The sequence below is a fragment of the Citrus clementina genome, unplaced genomic scaffold, assembly GCF_000493195.1.
Source record: "Citrus clementina cultivar Clemenules unplaced genomic scaffold, Citrus_clementina_v1.0 scaffold_2, whole genome shotgun sequence".
NCBI lineage: Eukaryota > Viridiplantae > Streptophyta > Magnoliopsida > Sapindales > Rutaceae > Citrus > Citrus x clementina.
The window spans coordinates 29558097-29570891 of NW_006262688.1; the positions used below are offsets into that span (position 1 = coordinate 29558097).

Here is a 12795-nt window from a genome sequence, read left to right on the forward strand (position 1 = left end):
TGCTTTCGACATGATGCACTCTTAATTCACGATATCGATATGGGTTGGCCCCAAAACAATTATTGATTATTTTGACGAGTGATGTTATTATTTTCTCGTGCAATGATAACATTATCGATCTTAATTTTACAGCTCCAGCGTGTATGGGTCCATCACACGGGGACGGGGGAGAGATCATAATATATATATATAGCAGGAGTAAAGTTCAAGTTATGAATCCCAACATCCCCAGAATTCAACCAACGTACTTTCCTTTTTTCTTTTTTTCTCTTCTTTCTGGAAAGTATAGAGTATGGGGGGCGGGCTCTTTATGCGAACAGCAAAAGAAAATTGGTCCCAATACCTAGATTTATTATTATATGTGTGTATTTTTAAATATTCCATCATCTAAATTAAAAAAAAAAAGAAGGATTCAAAGGGTGATTTGGGTCCCCAATGTTGATATTATTCCTAGTTGATCGTCGTTATTAAACTCGAAAGATAAAGGTTAATACACAGTTTACCAAGTCAAAATACACATTTTTGTATGACTTAGAATAAGTTGGCTAGGACTAAATGATTGTGGTTCAGTTGACAGTGCAGACTGAGTTTGTGAGAAGAGCTCTTGGGTTTGATCCCCACTAAACACACCATTTGGGAGGGGTAAAGAACCTTAACTGTGACTACACTCCGAATCCGGATTAATCGAAGCCTAATGCGGTCGCGGCACACCGGATGGTTTACAACCAAAAAGAATAAGTTGGCTAGGCTAGGCTGGGCTGGCGCTGGCTGCCGCTCTACAAAACGACTAGAAAATGATGGTCATTTTGCAGCAAAGTTGTAGGTGGAATTTTTTTTTTCTTTTTAATTAAAAATGAATGTGAAAGGTGTGATTGGACTGCTTTTGTCGATAACTTAAAACTTTTGTTGATGTTCAAAATTGTATTAATGCATGAGCAAGGAAATTAAAAATTCAAATGATTTTCTGCTTCAAGTTAAAAACTTAAAAGAGAGATATTACTTGCTATTGCATTTTCAAAATATACTAAACATTGAAGCAACTAATACTGAAACTAATCCTAAACGGAATCAACATATATTCAATAATCAAGAAAGAGAGAGAAATTCTAAGTTATAAACTTGGCTCAAAAAGGTGATGGAAATTCTACTAGATATTGGTTTTGATAAAACGATCTGTTGCAGCGCACCTCTTTATGCAAACGTTTGCTTTTGCTTTTCCTTTTATAAAGCAAAAGCTATCCAGAAAAAAAATAAATAAATAAAATAAAACATACTGAAGCAAGCAAGCACCAACGAGCAAACATGACCTTGGATGCTGTTAATGTGGGGGAAGCTTTATCTTTACATTCATTTCATCTTTCATCACTCTCTCTTTATTATCTCTTTGTATATTCGTTGATGTTACTGCATCTATCTGCATGATAATCTTCTCCAATCTAAATAAAGGGGTTGGTTTCTCCAATACCGTCTTTCTCTAAGCCAAAAAACATAATCTTTCAATGGATGTGGTGAGAGTCATAGTACTTCTCTCTTCTCTACTTCTCGTTCTCTTCTCTTCATCATCCCATTCACTTTCCTCACGTAATCTGTCTCTCAGAGCGCAAGCTTCAATCCTTGTTTCGCTCAAACGAGGGTTTGAGTCGTATGACCCTTCTCTTGAGTCCTGGAATGTATCCAATTTCATGTCTCTCTGTTCTTGGCCAGGCATCAAATGTGATGATATCGCGAATACGTCAGTAGTTTCTCTTGATATATCCAGTTTCAATATCTCCGGTTCTCTTGCACCTGTGATCACTCAACTCCGCAGTCTGGTCTATCTTTCAGTCTCCGATAACGGCTTTTCCGGCGAGCTCCCAAGGGACATGCATAGGCTGACAAGGCTTCAGGTCTTGAATGTGTCGAACAACATGTTCAGTGGAGAATTAAACTGGGATTTCTCTCAGTTGAAAGAGCTTGTGGTGCTGGATGCTTATAACAACGAGTTCAACGGTTCACTGCCATTAGGTCTTTCTCAACTTTCAAAGCTGCAGCATTTGCATTTAGGAGGGAATTATTTCTCTGGGAAAATTCCTCCAAACTATGGTGACTTTGAGCAGCTTTTATATCTCCATCTCGGGGGAAATGATTTGAATGGTATCATACCTGGTGAGCTTGGAAACCTCACTACACTCGAGCAGCTTTTCTTGGGCTATTTCAATGACTTTGATGGCGGAATCCCAGCTGAATTTGGCAAGTTGACCAGTCTTGTTCATCTAGACCTCGCAAACTGCAGCTTGGAGGGTTCGGTGCCCCCTGAATTAGGCAAACTAAACAAGCTGGACACCCTGTTCTTGCAAGTAAACGAGCTCACCGGTTCTATTCCTCCTCAACTGGGCAATTTGAGTAGCCTGAGAACTCTTGATCTTTCGAAAAACAGCCTTACCGGAGAAATTCCACTTGAGCTTTCGGGGCTTCGACAACTCACCCTCTTGCAGCTAAATATCAACAGGTTCCATGGGGAGATTCCCCGTTTCATTGAAGAGCTAGATAATTTGGAAGTTTTGCAGCTTTGGCAGAATAATTTCACTGGGCCTATTCCTTCAAAGCTTGGAGCAAACGGTAGGCTGAAAGTACTCGATCTGTCCACAAATAAGCTCACAGGATTAGTCCCTAAATCTCTGTGTTTCGGAAGGCAGCTGTTGATTTTGATTTTGTTCAACAATTTCTTGTTTGGTCCTCTGCCTGCTGATCTTGCTCAGTGTGAAACTCTAGTTAAAGTTCGGATGTGGCAGAATTATTTGACAGGATCCATACCATATGGGCTACTTTATCTGCCAGAGCTCTCACTCTTGGAGCTGCAGAATAATTATCTCACTGGAAGCGTACCGGCAGAAACAGGCAAGGTATTGCCCTCAAAGCTTAGCCGATTGAATCTTTCAAACAATCGGCTAACTGGGCCCCTTCCTACTTCTATTGGAAATTTCTCTAGCCTGCAGATTTTTCTACTCAGTGGGAACAAATTAACAGGAGAGATTCCATCTCAAATTGGGCAGCTTAAAAATGTGCTACATTTGGATATGAGTAGGAACAACTTTTCTGGCATCATTCCAGTCGAGATTGGTCATTGTCTCTTGCTTACTTATTTAGACTTGAGCCAAAACCATCTCTCAGGCCCAATCCCAGTTCAAATTACTCAAATTCACATATTGAATTATCTCAATGTTTCTTGGAACCAATTGAATGCAAGCCTGCCCAAGGAAATGGGAAACATGAAGAGCCTAACTGCAGCTGATTTTTCCCACAATAATTTCTCTGGTGAAATTCCTGAGTTTGGACAATATTCATTCTTTAACTCCACATCCTTTACTGGTAACCCTCACCTCTGTGGATCTTACTTGAATCCATGCAACTATTCATCAACTACCCCGATACACAACCAAAATGGTAACAAGTCTCATGTCCCGGGAAAATATAAGCTTCTTTTTGCTTTGGGACTTTTGTTATGTTCATTAGTATTTGCTGTTTTAGCAATCATCAAGACTCGAAAGTTTCGGAAAAATTCAAATTCATGGAAGCTCACGGCATTCCAGAAGCTCGATTTTGGAAGTGATGACATCCTGGAATGTGTAAAAGACAACAATGTGATAGGCAGAGGTGGAGCTGGAGTTGTGTACAGAGGAGTTATGCCAAATGGAGAGCAAGTAGCTGTGAAGAAATTATTAGGCATAACAAAAGGTTCTTCTCATGACAATGGCCTGTCTGCAGAAATTCGGACACTGGGTAAGATTAGGCACAGAAACATTGTGAGGTTGAAGGCATTTTGCTCCAATAAAGAAACAAATTTACTTGTTTATGAGTACATGCCAAATGGAAGCTTGGGTGAAGTTTTGCATGGCAAGAGAGGGAGTTTTTTGAAGTGGGAAATGAGGCTAAAAATAGCCATTGAAGCTGCCAAAGGCCTGTCTTATTTACACCATGACTGTTCTCCTCTCATAATCCATAGAGATGTCAAGTCAAATAACATTCTACTCAACTCAGATTTCGAGGCTCATGTAGCAGATTTTGGGCTGGCTAAGTACTTGCAAGACACCGGAGCATCAGAATGCATGTCTGCAGTTGCTGGATCTTATGGCTATATTGCTCCAGGTACACTTACTCTTTCTCCTAGACAATTTGAAAGCAATTCCTTAATGCACAGTCCAAAAATTAATGATGCTTGTAGCCACATCATTGTGCTGCGACCAAAAGCAATTGTAGCTAGCATTAAGCTTTTGACTTACGTTAAAAACATGAAATGAGTCTGTCTCCCAAGCTAGGAAAACATTGAATCATTGATTCCAAACATTATCATGTCCAAATATTGAAGAATATACTTTTCCTTTTCTTGGACTAAAGTAGTATCAGCAGAGCCATGTGAAGTCCAAGAAGGGCAAAGGCTCCTCTAACACAGAGGAAAATTCACCTTTTACTTTTTCTCTGTTGTCCTACCACAAAGAAGGCTTTAGCTAAACCATAAACCCAATTTTCATTCAGATTCAAACAAATAACTAGTGACCTTTTGACCCAAAAACCAGTTATAACAATAAAAAGATGCACATGAATCCAAAGCATACATACTCTATCTAACAATGCTGATTAGGATCAAAGGTTTACTTTTGCTGAGCCCTAGAAAAAGATTCGTGTCTATATAGAATACAGCCAAAGGCACAAAGCCACAACCACCTTTTCTTTTTCCTGTTACTTTACCTGGGGAATTGAGTTGATCCTCCCTAGTTCCCCTTTGCCAAAGCATGGTGCATTGCTCATACACACAGCGAGCATTTCATTCAAATCTCACCAGTCAACCACAATGAAAAAGTCTCATTTACCCCTTTTGAAGCATATGATACCGTAAATTCAGATAAGATGTGATTTGTCGCACTACTCGAACCAGTATTAATTTATATAATATGACTTAAATTTAGTTAATAATTTGTACTTTTTTTTTTTTTTAAACAGAGTATGCGTACACATTGAAAGTTGATGAGAAAAGTGATGTGTACAGTTTTGGGGTGGTACTATTAGAGCTGATAACAGGGAGAAGGCCAGTGGGTGATTTTGGGGAAGAAGGGCTAGACATTGTTCAATGGACCAAAATGCAAACAAACTCAAGCAAAGAAGGAGTGGTGAAGATACTTGATCAAAGATTGAGTAATACTCCTCTCAGTGAAGCAATGCAAGTGTTCTTTGTTGCTACGCTATGTGTTCAAGAACACGGCGTGGAGAGACCCACCATGAGAGAAGTTGTTCAAATGCTTGCCCAAGCTCAAAAACCAAATACATTTCAAATGCAATAAGTAATGATCATCAAAATATTCTTAACAAGATCATATTAATCTAGTGGTGCAAACTCTGCAGTGTTACACACAACAGAAGCACTTGATAGCAACCCCTAATGCTGTAGCTTTTGAGTTTCTTTTTGGTTTTTGTTTTCTTGTTTTGTTTTTCTGCCCTTGTTATATGCTGAAAGGAGAGAATTTAAATACAAAACTTGGTGTCGTATTGTTGAGGCAATTAGATTTGAGGGGTGTTACAGTCATTTGCGACACCGAACAGAAAAAACGTACTATAAAGTATAAACCGTAATGGAATGATGGCACTGGTGTGGTGGTGGTCTTCAATCTCCATTATTGAGTGATCATTAAATAGAGTGTGATCGCCATATGAATATGATTTGATGTTGCTTACATTTGCATTGGACTGCTAAACCGATGTAAAATAGTTTTCGAGCAAATTTCATGAACACAAAATTTTTGCCACAAGACGTGACTATCAATTATTAAATGTACTACGTTTGAATGGGTTGCTTATATTAATCGCCTACAGCATTGTGTGTGCCCATGTTGTAAGTCTATGCCTATCAATCTCTCTTTCTCTCTGATCACAATTGATGTATTTAGAACACACTTTTTATTCTTCTAAATCTGAACCATTGGTGATCCTCCAAAGCCTTAGTCAATAATTAAAAAAAAAAATAACAATTAATTAAAAAGAATCTCATGAACTACATTGATTATCACGCATAAATTCCTTCTAATTGATCCCTGAAAGAATTAAGAATAGAGGGGTTGAACCCAAATAAGTAATAAATTAGAATTATTAGTATCTTTTCTTAAGAGTTGTTTTTGTATTTTTTACTTAATGACTTAATCTGCTTTAATTTTAATTAGTTAAGTCATTAAGTCTGTCTATTTTTTAATTTAATAAAAATTTTCAGTCATTAACTTATTAAGTCAATTCTTTTTAACTTTTCACGTAATCTAAAAAGCCTGAATTATGTCATTAAAAACTATTCTAAAAAATATCCCTATCTAATTAATCAATTCTAATCCTTACGTAAACAAAATTTAATAATTAACATTATTATCCATCGCTGTAACTTGTGATAATATATTAGTAGAATGTTATTATTTTTATATTTCTATTTCTTCAAATTAGTATTATTTATCTTCATATTTTTTATGAATATTTTTCATATAAAAACATCATGAATTTCAATAAAATTGATGAACATGTACTAATTCAGAATATAAATGGTTGTATTCAATTGAACATGATTTATGTTATGATAATATATTATCTTGTTTAATATGTTTATTATTTAATCATGTTATGATAATTATATTATATTATTTAATATGTTTACATGTTTATTATTTGTTTAACATTTATAATTTGTAAGAGCACAAATATGAAAATATTAGTTTTTAAATTTTTTAAGTTAAAAAAAATAACTTAATATTTATTTTTAACAATTCAAATAAAAAAATAAACATATCATTCAGATTCAGACATTCACTTATATTAAAGATTTAAACTAATTCAAGTTTCAGACACAAAAAAGAAGCGCTACCCTTAAACTTTCCTAATCTTTAGATAATTATTTGACACATGTACATTTTTAACTCATGTTTCAATTGTAATTAATAAAAAAGTTGATTTTTTGCATAGCTTACTCACAAATAAAAACCTAATAAACCATATTAAATTAAATTTAGAGAGAGAGAGAAAAAAAAAGAAAAAAAAAAGGCTTGAAAAAGACGAGCGCAGCCGTTTGGGCCGTGTTGTCTGCCCGCAAACAGAGACCAAAAGCCGCACTGAGCCATTGAACCACTATGCAAAGCAACGACGGAGGTAACGTCTTCAAATCTAGAGGTTCGTGTAATTTGTTACATATTGCTGCACGCCGATTGTTTGAGAAATTTCCGCAGCGAGTTCCCATAACTGATTATATTGTAAATTTTTTGCTCTATTATCTGGGATATCTTGGATGATGCCAGAAACAACTTCGGGGATGCTAGGTCACTTAATGTTTTTTGGATTTTGAAGATTGAAGCTGCATTTCAATTTCACTTCAGTTTATATGTTCTGTTTATTTGAGGTAGATAGTACATTTTGCGTCCTCTTATTTTTGAGTTCTCATGTTATAAATGTTTCAAATATTAAGCTTTATTTTTGGTTTTGTTCTTGTTTATGTTCTTTGATTCAGGAAGCGAAGCGTGCCTGATGCTTCCAGAAACTGAGGCCATTGTTAAGCTATTGACAGTATTAACTTCTTTTGGATATATATATTCCTATGCTATATTTACATCCTTAGTTATATCTATAGTTCAAAATTTGTCATGTCAAATATCATTTCAGGTTTTCAAAATGTAATTAGATACTTATATTTCTGTCCAGGTCGAACTTGTCGTTGATCATTACACAATCCACCACTTCTGTCAGGTTCCGAGAAGATGTCCTTAAGAACTGCTCAAATTCGTCTTGTGAGCTCACATCCTGAGGTTTACGAACCATGTGATGATTCATTTGCTCTAGTTGATGCTCTCCTAGCAGATCGAATTAACTTGGTAGAGCATCATCCGGTATTGTGTATGGAAGTGGGTTGTGGTAGTGGATATGTTATCACTTCTCTAGCTTTAATGCTTGGGCAAGAAGTTCCTGGCGTCCAATATATTGCCACTGATATCAACCCTTATGCAGTGGAAGTGACCCGTAAGACACTAGAAGCACATAATGTTCATGCAGACTTGATAAACACTGACATTGCATCAGGACTAGAAAAGCGTCTGGCAGGGTTGGTTGATGTAATGGTTGTGAATCCACCATATGTGCCCACTCCTGAAGATGAAGTAGGTCGTGAAGGAATTGCATCTGCTTGGGCTGGAGGGGAGAATGGCCGGGCTGTTATTGATAAGATTTTGCCCATTGCTGACAAACTTTTGTCAAAAAGGGGCTGGTTGTACTTGGTCACTCTTACCGCCAATGATCCTTCACAGATATGCCTCCAAATGATGGAGAAGGGTTATGCTGCTAGGATTGTCGTCCAAAGATCAACAGAAGAAGAGAATCTCCACATCATTAAGTTCTGGCGTGATTTTGATATTCAAATGGATGCAAAGGATATCGTACCAAACAAAGCAGCTCCTGTAGGGGTAATGGACACGCTGCTTTCACAAGTTCATCGACTATCATTTCGGAGAAGTGCCAGCAGCAATAACAATTGATATATAGATGAGGGAGAAAGCTGCATACATAAGTTCTGGAGTTTTGATATGGTCTGTCTTCCTGCCCAGTATTCATATGGTTCTTTCAGTCTTGGATAAAAATGCTGGTATTGTGGGAAGCAAATGTGCGATTGTTTTAGTGGATTACTACTTACTGGATTACAATGACCTCAACAGCATTGATTTTGTCACTTAAAGTTTGCTCTAAACTTCTTACATCTCAGTGGAAATATTATTGCTTTAAAGGTTAGTGGCAATTTAACTTCAATCTTAGTTTCTTGGGATTACTGCGTGGGCAAAAGTTTCAATATTATTGTAAATAAAGTCAATATAATTGGTATTCTCATGAGATTTCAGTCGAAAAATTCACCGATAGTTATCCATCATCTCCTTTTAAGGGAGAAATGAAGCAAGCTTGGATGTTTAATTTTCAAACTAGTGGTATTATATTAACAGCCAACTTCTCATTTATTCTTTTATATGTATGTATGGTTATCAGAACAATTGGCAGTAGTTGATCATATAACCCAAATGTGAGGAAACATATTTAATAGAAAACAAAATTGCATGCATACATTACATTCTTTGGCAAAGAAGCTGAAAACAATAAATGTAAATGAAGTTAGGTTCAATAAGGGGTGAATCTGAAGAAGACTGAAATTATAAATTTGCTCAAGGGCTATACACCACTCGGGAATTTACAAAATTACAATGTATAACTTTCGGGAATTTGCAAAAATATGTTTCTTAAACATTCAGCACTCAGACGAACCATTAGAAACTGCACTGCTGACAGACAAGTGGCTCATGTATTAGGTGGGAGCTTCTTAGTCCTTTTCACAGCAGGCTTTGCAAGAGCATCACAAATCTCTTTTTTTCGTTTGGGATTGTTTTTGTTCTTTTTGTTGCTGTTGTCCTTCTCATTGTTGTTGTCATCATTGTTATTATTGTTGTTGCCACCCATGTCCCCAGAACTCCTACTTGCAGCTTTCAGTGATTCTTGTACGAAAACCTTTAACCGCCATAATGTTAATTCACTCTGCATTGATTTTGGAAAAATGGTAGAAAATAAAAGGATAGATCTCAGTTGCCTGAAAATTACCGAATAACTTGACAAGAAATGAAAGAAAGGACAGACAATATCAGATGATAAACGAATCCAACATAAAATATGGACCTGAGCATCCATGTCCAGGTCCACTTCTTGAGCAGTTGCATGAAAGCTTGGATTATTCTCAGCAACTATCTCCAGTGCCTTACAAAGATCTTCAGGGGACAATCTGGTGAGAGCTGTCCCAAGATTTTTCTTCTCTTCAGTCGACATTTTTCTGAAACAATGCACACAGTCCACATTGATAAAATGTATGAGCACAACAATCAACTTCAACAGACACAAATAGAGCATGCAAGCAAGCACAACTGCCAAAAAGATGTTCTAAAATTTATGAACACCCATTAAAAGTTTATGGACTCGTTCTGTTTAAACTAGTTCTTTGATAAATGATAGCCACCACTATTTCATTCCAACTTACCACATTACGATCTGAAATGCAATCCAGGACTCTCTCTCTCTCTCTCTCAAAACCACATTTAAATACAGATTTTACATTTTTAGCAATATGGATACTGGAATATCTGGGATACCAGAGCATTTTGGTTGCCGAAGGTTCTCATTTTCTGCCCCAGATTAAAATACTTAACAGTTAGATCACATAAACAAGGTCTAAAGCTTTCCATTACTCTTTTGAGTCCCTTCATTTTTGTTTCTCCTTCTACACTCATGTACTAACTAGCTCTATGTTATAACAATCATCGAACCATAATTCAAGATCTCAATTGACACTCCTAAACCACACCAGCTACAACTGCCAAAGCAAACTCTCAACCTCAGTCAAAAAGTTTCTTAGTCATAAATGAGAATATAAATGAAGAAAAAGTATATATTTAGATCACATGCAGGTGCTGCAATCTCCATGATATTTGGATCAGTACAATTTGACTGTAAAAGTTGCAGTAAAATAGGGTTGCTATACCAACCTGCACTTCTGAATCACTGTTTCTCTGAGGTTCTCGAGTTGCATATCAACTTCATTAAGCTGAGAACAGTTCAGATATACATTGTTACAGACACGCATCAAAACATACCCTGACATACAACTAACTTGTAGCTAGAACATGTATGATAAAAATAGATGCATGCAGCTAGCTAGAACATATATGATAAAAAAATAGATGCATGTCAAAGACATCTTAAGGAGGAAAACAGATTAAATTCATGTTGTTCAAGGCCAAAAGTTTGACAAGAAAATATTTTAATTCAAGTTCAACAGTTAGTTCATAAAATCTTAAGACGCTGACTTTCAAATAATAAATTTGTTTTATGCAATTTAAAAGGCATATTGAATGGAATGTCATACTTCACTTCTTAATTCCTTAGCTTTGTTCGTCTGGACAGCCTCCTGAGTGAGTTGCATATCAAGTTGTGCCTTCGCTTCCTCCTCCTCTTGTCTTTTCTCCTGAAAGTACAAGTATGGAAGCCATCACAAGCTGCTAAAGTTTAGAAACAGAAAGCATGGAAGTTTTCCTAGCTAAAGGACTGTTACCAGACATCAAAAAAGTCCTTGTTTAAGTCAATTTGACAAAGGAAATTTCATATTGGAGAATTGACTAACCTCTTCCATTACTTTAGGCAAAAGCTGCAGCCACTTTTCTTCAAATTTTTCCAACAGTGATTTTGCCATTACATGGACATCATCTCTTTCGTCATTGTATTTCATTGCATTCTTAAATACCAATCTAACATCAGCATATATCTCCCTCACATTCCTGTACCCAGTACCATCCTTACCATCCATCTTATTCTTTATTGTACTAAAGTCCATGGGCTTCTCAATAACCTGGTATATGAAACATAAAACATATTAATTGACATCATATATAAAAAAGGGGAAAGAAAAGATTAAACATGGATCCAACACGAGTAAAAGGTAGCCGCAAGGCTATCAATGAGAGATCCACCAATCAATGCTGAATTCTACAACCAGACACAAATTCAAGATGCAGATACCATTTCAATCGTCTTCATTTAGTTTTCATCTAAAAGAATTAAAAATAGTAAACTAGCACCAAGTCTTTCCAACGAATCACTTAAAATTTTCAAAATTTTCCAGGGACAACAATTAATAGTTGGGTGAAAATGAAAACAACATAAAATAATAAGAATCGGAATCAATCATCATTAGACGAATTAGGCCAAGGATTAGGATACATTCTGGGTCAACTGATGACCATACAGAAAGACAATCAGAAAGCTAAGGAAGCAATATGCCTAACCTCATAGTAGTCATGCAAACCAAGACCTTCAACATCAACAGGATGCATAAAAGGCCATGCCCACTTGTGCTGAGTGATCTGTGACATTAAAGAATGGGGAATAACCGTGAGAAATGATTGCATAGCCATTTGAACCCAAAGCATATCATAAACGAAGAATACTACCCACAAGTATAATTCTTAGTTAGCAAGTAAGATTTATTTGAAGAAAACACTAATTTAAATTTTTCTGAAAAAAATTTAGTTGACCTCAACTTTTGAAATATGTATCAAAACTGACTCAAAAGCATACATAAGTAGTTAAAAAACTAAAAAACAATGACCAAAACTCACAAAGCTTCGTGCTTGCCTGACGAAAAATTGCAGCAAACTGGCGCTTAAGTTCTTGCATCCTCCTTCCAGCAGCTTCTTCCCTATGAAATGCATCTTGCTGCTGCTTCTCAATGCTAGCAACATGTCTATCCTTCAATTTTTCCTTCGCAATTGAGATACTTTTCGAAGTGTTTGGTTGATTATTATCCTTAGTCAGGTAGAACTGCTCAACATCATTCAGTTTTTGCTCAAGCTGGAAAGAAAACATTAATGTCAAGATGAATAGATACTAGCAAATAAGAAGTTTACAGAAGCTTAATCAAAAGTCAACAAGCCAAACAATGAAAAGCTGCATTCACAAACACAGCTATATCTCTAGACAAATCAATTCTGCCAAAAGCATGATTAGGATCCCAATGCCAAATTTATTCATATCAATTAAATATAGACTTTGATTCACCATTTCATCTAGCATCAGGCAAACCCAAAATGGTAGACACAGAATAGTTAAGGGTTTGATACAAACATTAGAACTGTTAGGAAAAAATGTCATTGTAGGATTAAAACCAAACACAAATAAAAACTTATAACATACAGCAAAAGGAAAATGTTATCTTTTTACAAA

The 12795-nt window shown here is 36.1% G+C and overlaps 3 protein-coding genes across 13 annotated transcripts; 2 read left to right on the top strand and 1 right to left on the bottom strand.

Moving 5' to 3' along the window:
• Nucleotides 1-1314: 1314 nt before the first annotated feature.
• On the top strand, nucleotides 1315-5557 carry LOC18051317 (leucine-rich repeat receptor-like serine/threonine-protein kinase BAM3). Its single transcript, XM_006448495.2, has 2 exons — nucleotides 1315-4125; nucleotides 4978-5557. Exons 1-2 carry the CDS (start codon nucleotides 1500-1502, stop codon nucleotides 5313-5315), a joined length of 2964 nt encoding a protein of 987 aa, XP_006448558.1. The 5' UTR covers nucleotides 1315-1499; the 3' UTR covers nucleotides 5316-5557.
• Nucleotides 5558-7017: 1460 nt separating this feature from the next.
• Nucleotides 7018-8716, top strand: LOC18051318 (hemK methyltransferase family member 2). 7 transcript variants are annotated; one of them, XM_024191119.1, is made up of 4 exons: nucleotides 7018-7173; nucleotides 7299-7399; nucleotides 7508-7563; nucleotides 7699-8716. In XM_024191119.1, the coding sequence occupies exon 4, from the start codon at nucleotides 7755-7757 to the stop codon at nucleotides 8523-8525; it is 771 nt and encodes a 256-aa protein (XP_024046887.1). In that variant the 5' UTR covers nucleotides 7018-7173; nucleotides 7299-7399; nucleotides 7508-7563; nucleotides 7699-7754; the 3' UTR covers nucleotides 8526-8716. The 7 variants fall into 7 exon arrangements, with proteins under 7 accessions (XP_024046887.1, XP_024046891.1, XP_024046890.1 ...); XM_024191123.1 differs by having other exon boundaries at nucleotides 7508-7548; XM_024191122.1 differs by having other exon boundaries at nucleotides 7018-7152.
• Nucleotides 8717-9168: 452 nt separating this feature from the next.
• On the bottom strand, nucleotides 9169-12426 carry LOC18051319 (transcription factor GTE1). Of its 5 annotated transcripts, none has more exons than XM_006448501.2 (7): nucleotides 12208-12426; nucleotides 11859-11936; nucleotides 11198-11422; nucleotides 10943-11041; nucleotides 10563-10621; nucleotides 9703-9853; nucleotides 9169-9564 (listed from the first exon to the last, which is right to left on the bottom strand). In XM_006448501.2, exons 1-7 carry the CDS (start codon nucleotides 12247-12249, stop codon nucleotides 9331-9333), a joined length of 888 nt encoding a protein of 295 aa, XP_006448564.1. In that variant the 5' UTR covers nucleotides 12250-12426; the 3' UTR covers nucleotides 9169-9330. The 5 variants fall into 5 exon arrangements, with proteins under 5 accessions (XP_006448564.1, XP_024046885.1, XP_006448563.1 ...); XM_024191117.1 differs by having other exon boundaries at nucleotides 9169-9537; nucleotides 12192-12403; XM_006448500.2 differs by having other exon boundaries at nucleotides 12192-12403.
• Nucleotides 12427-12795: the final 369 nt, after the last annotated feature.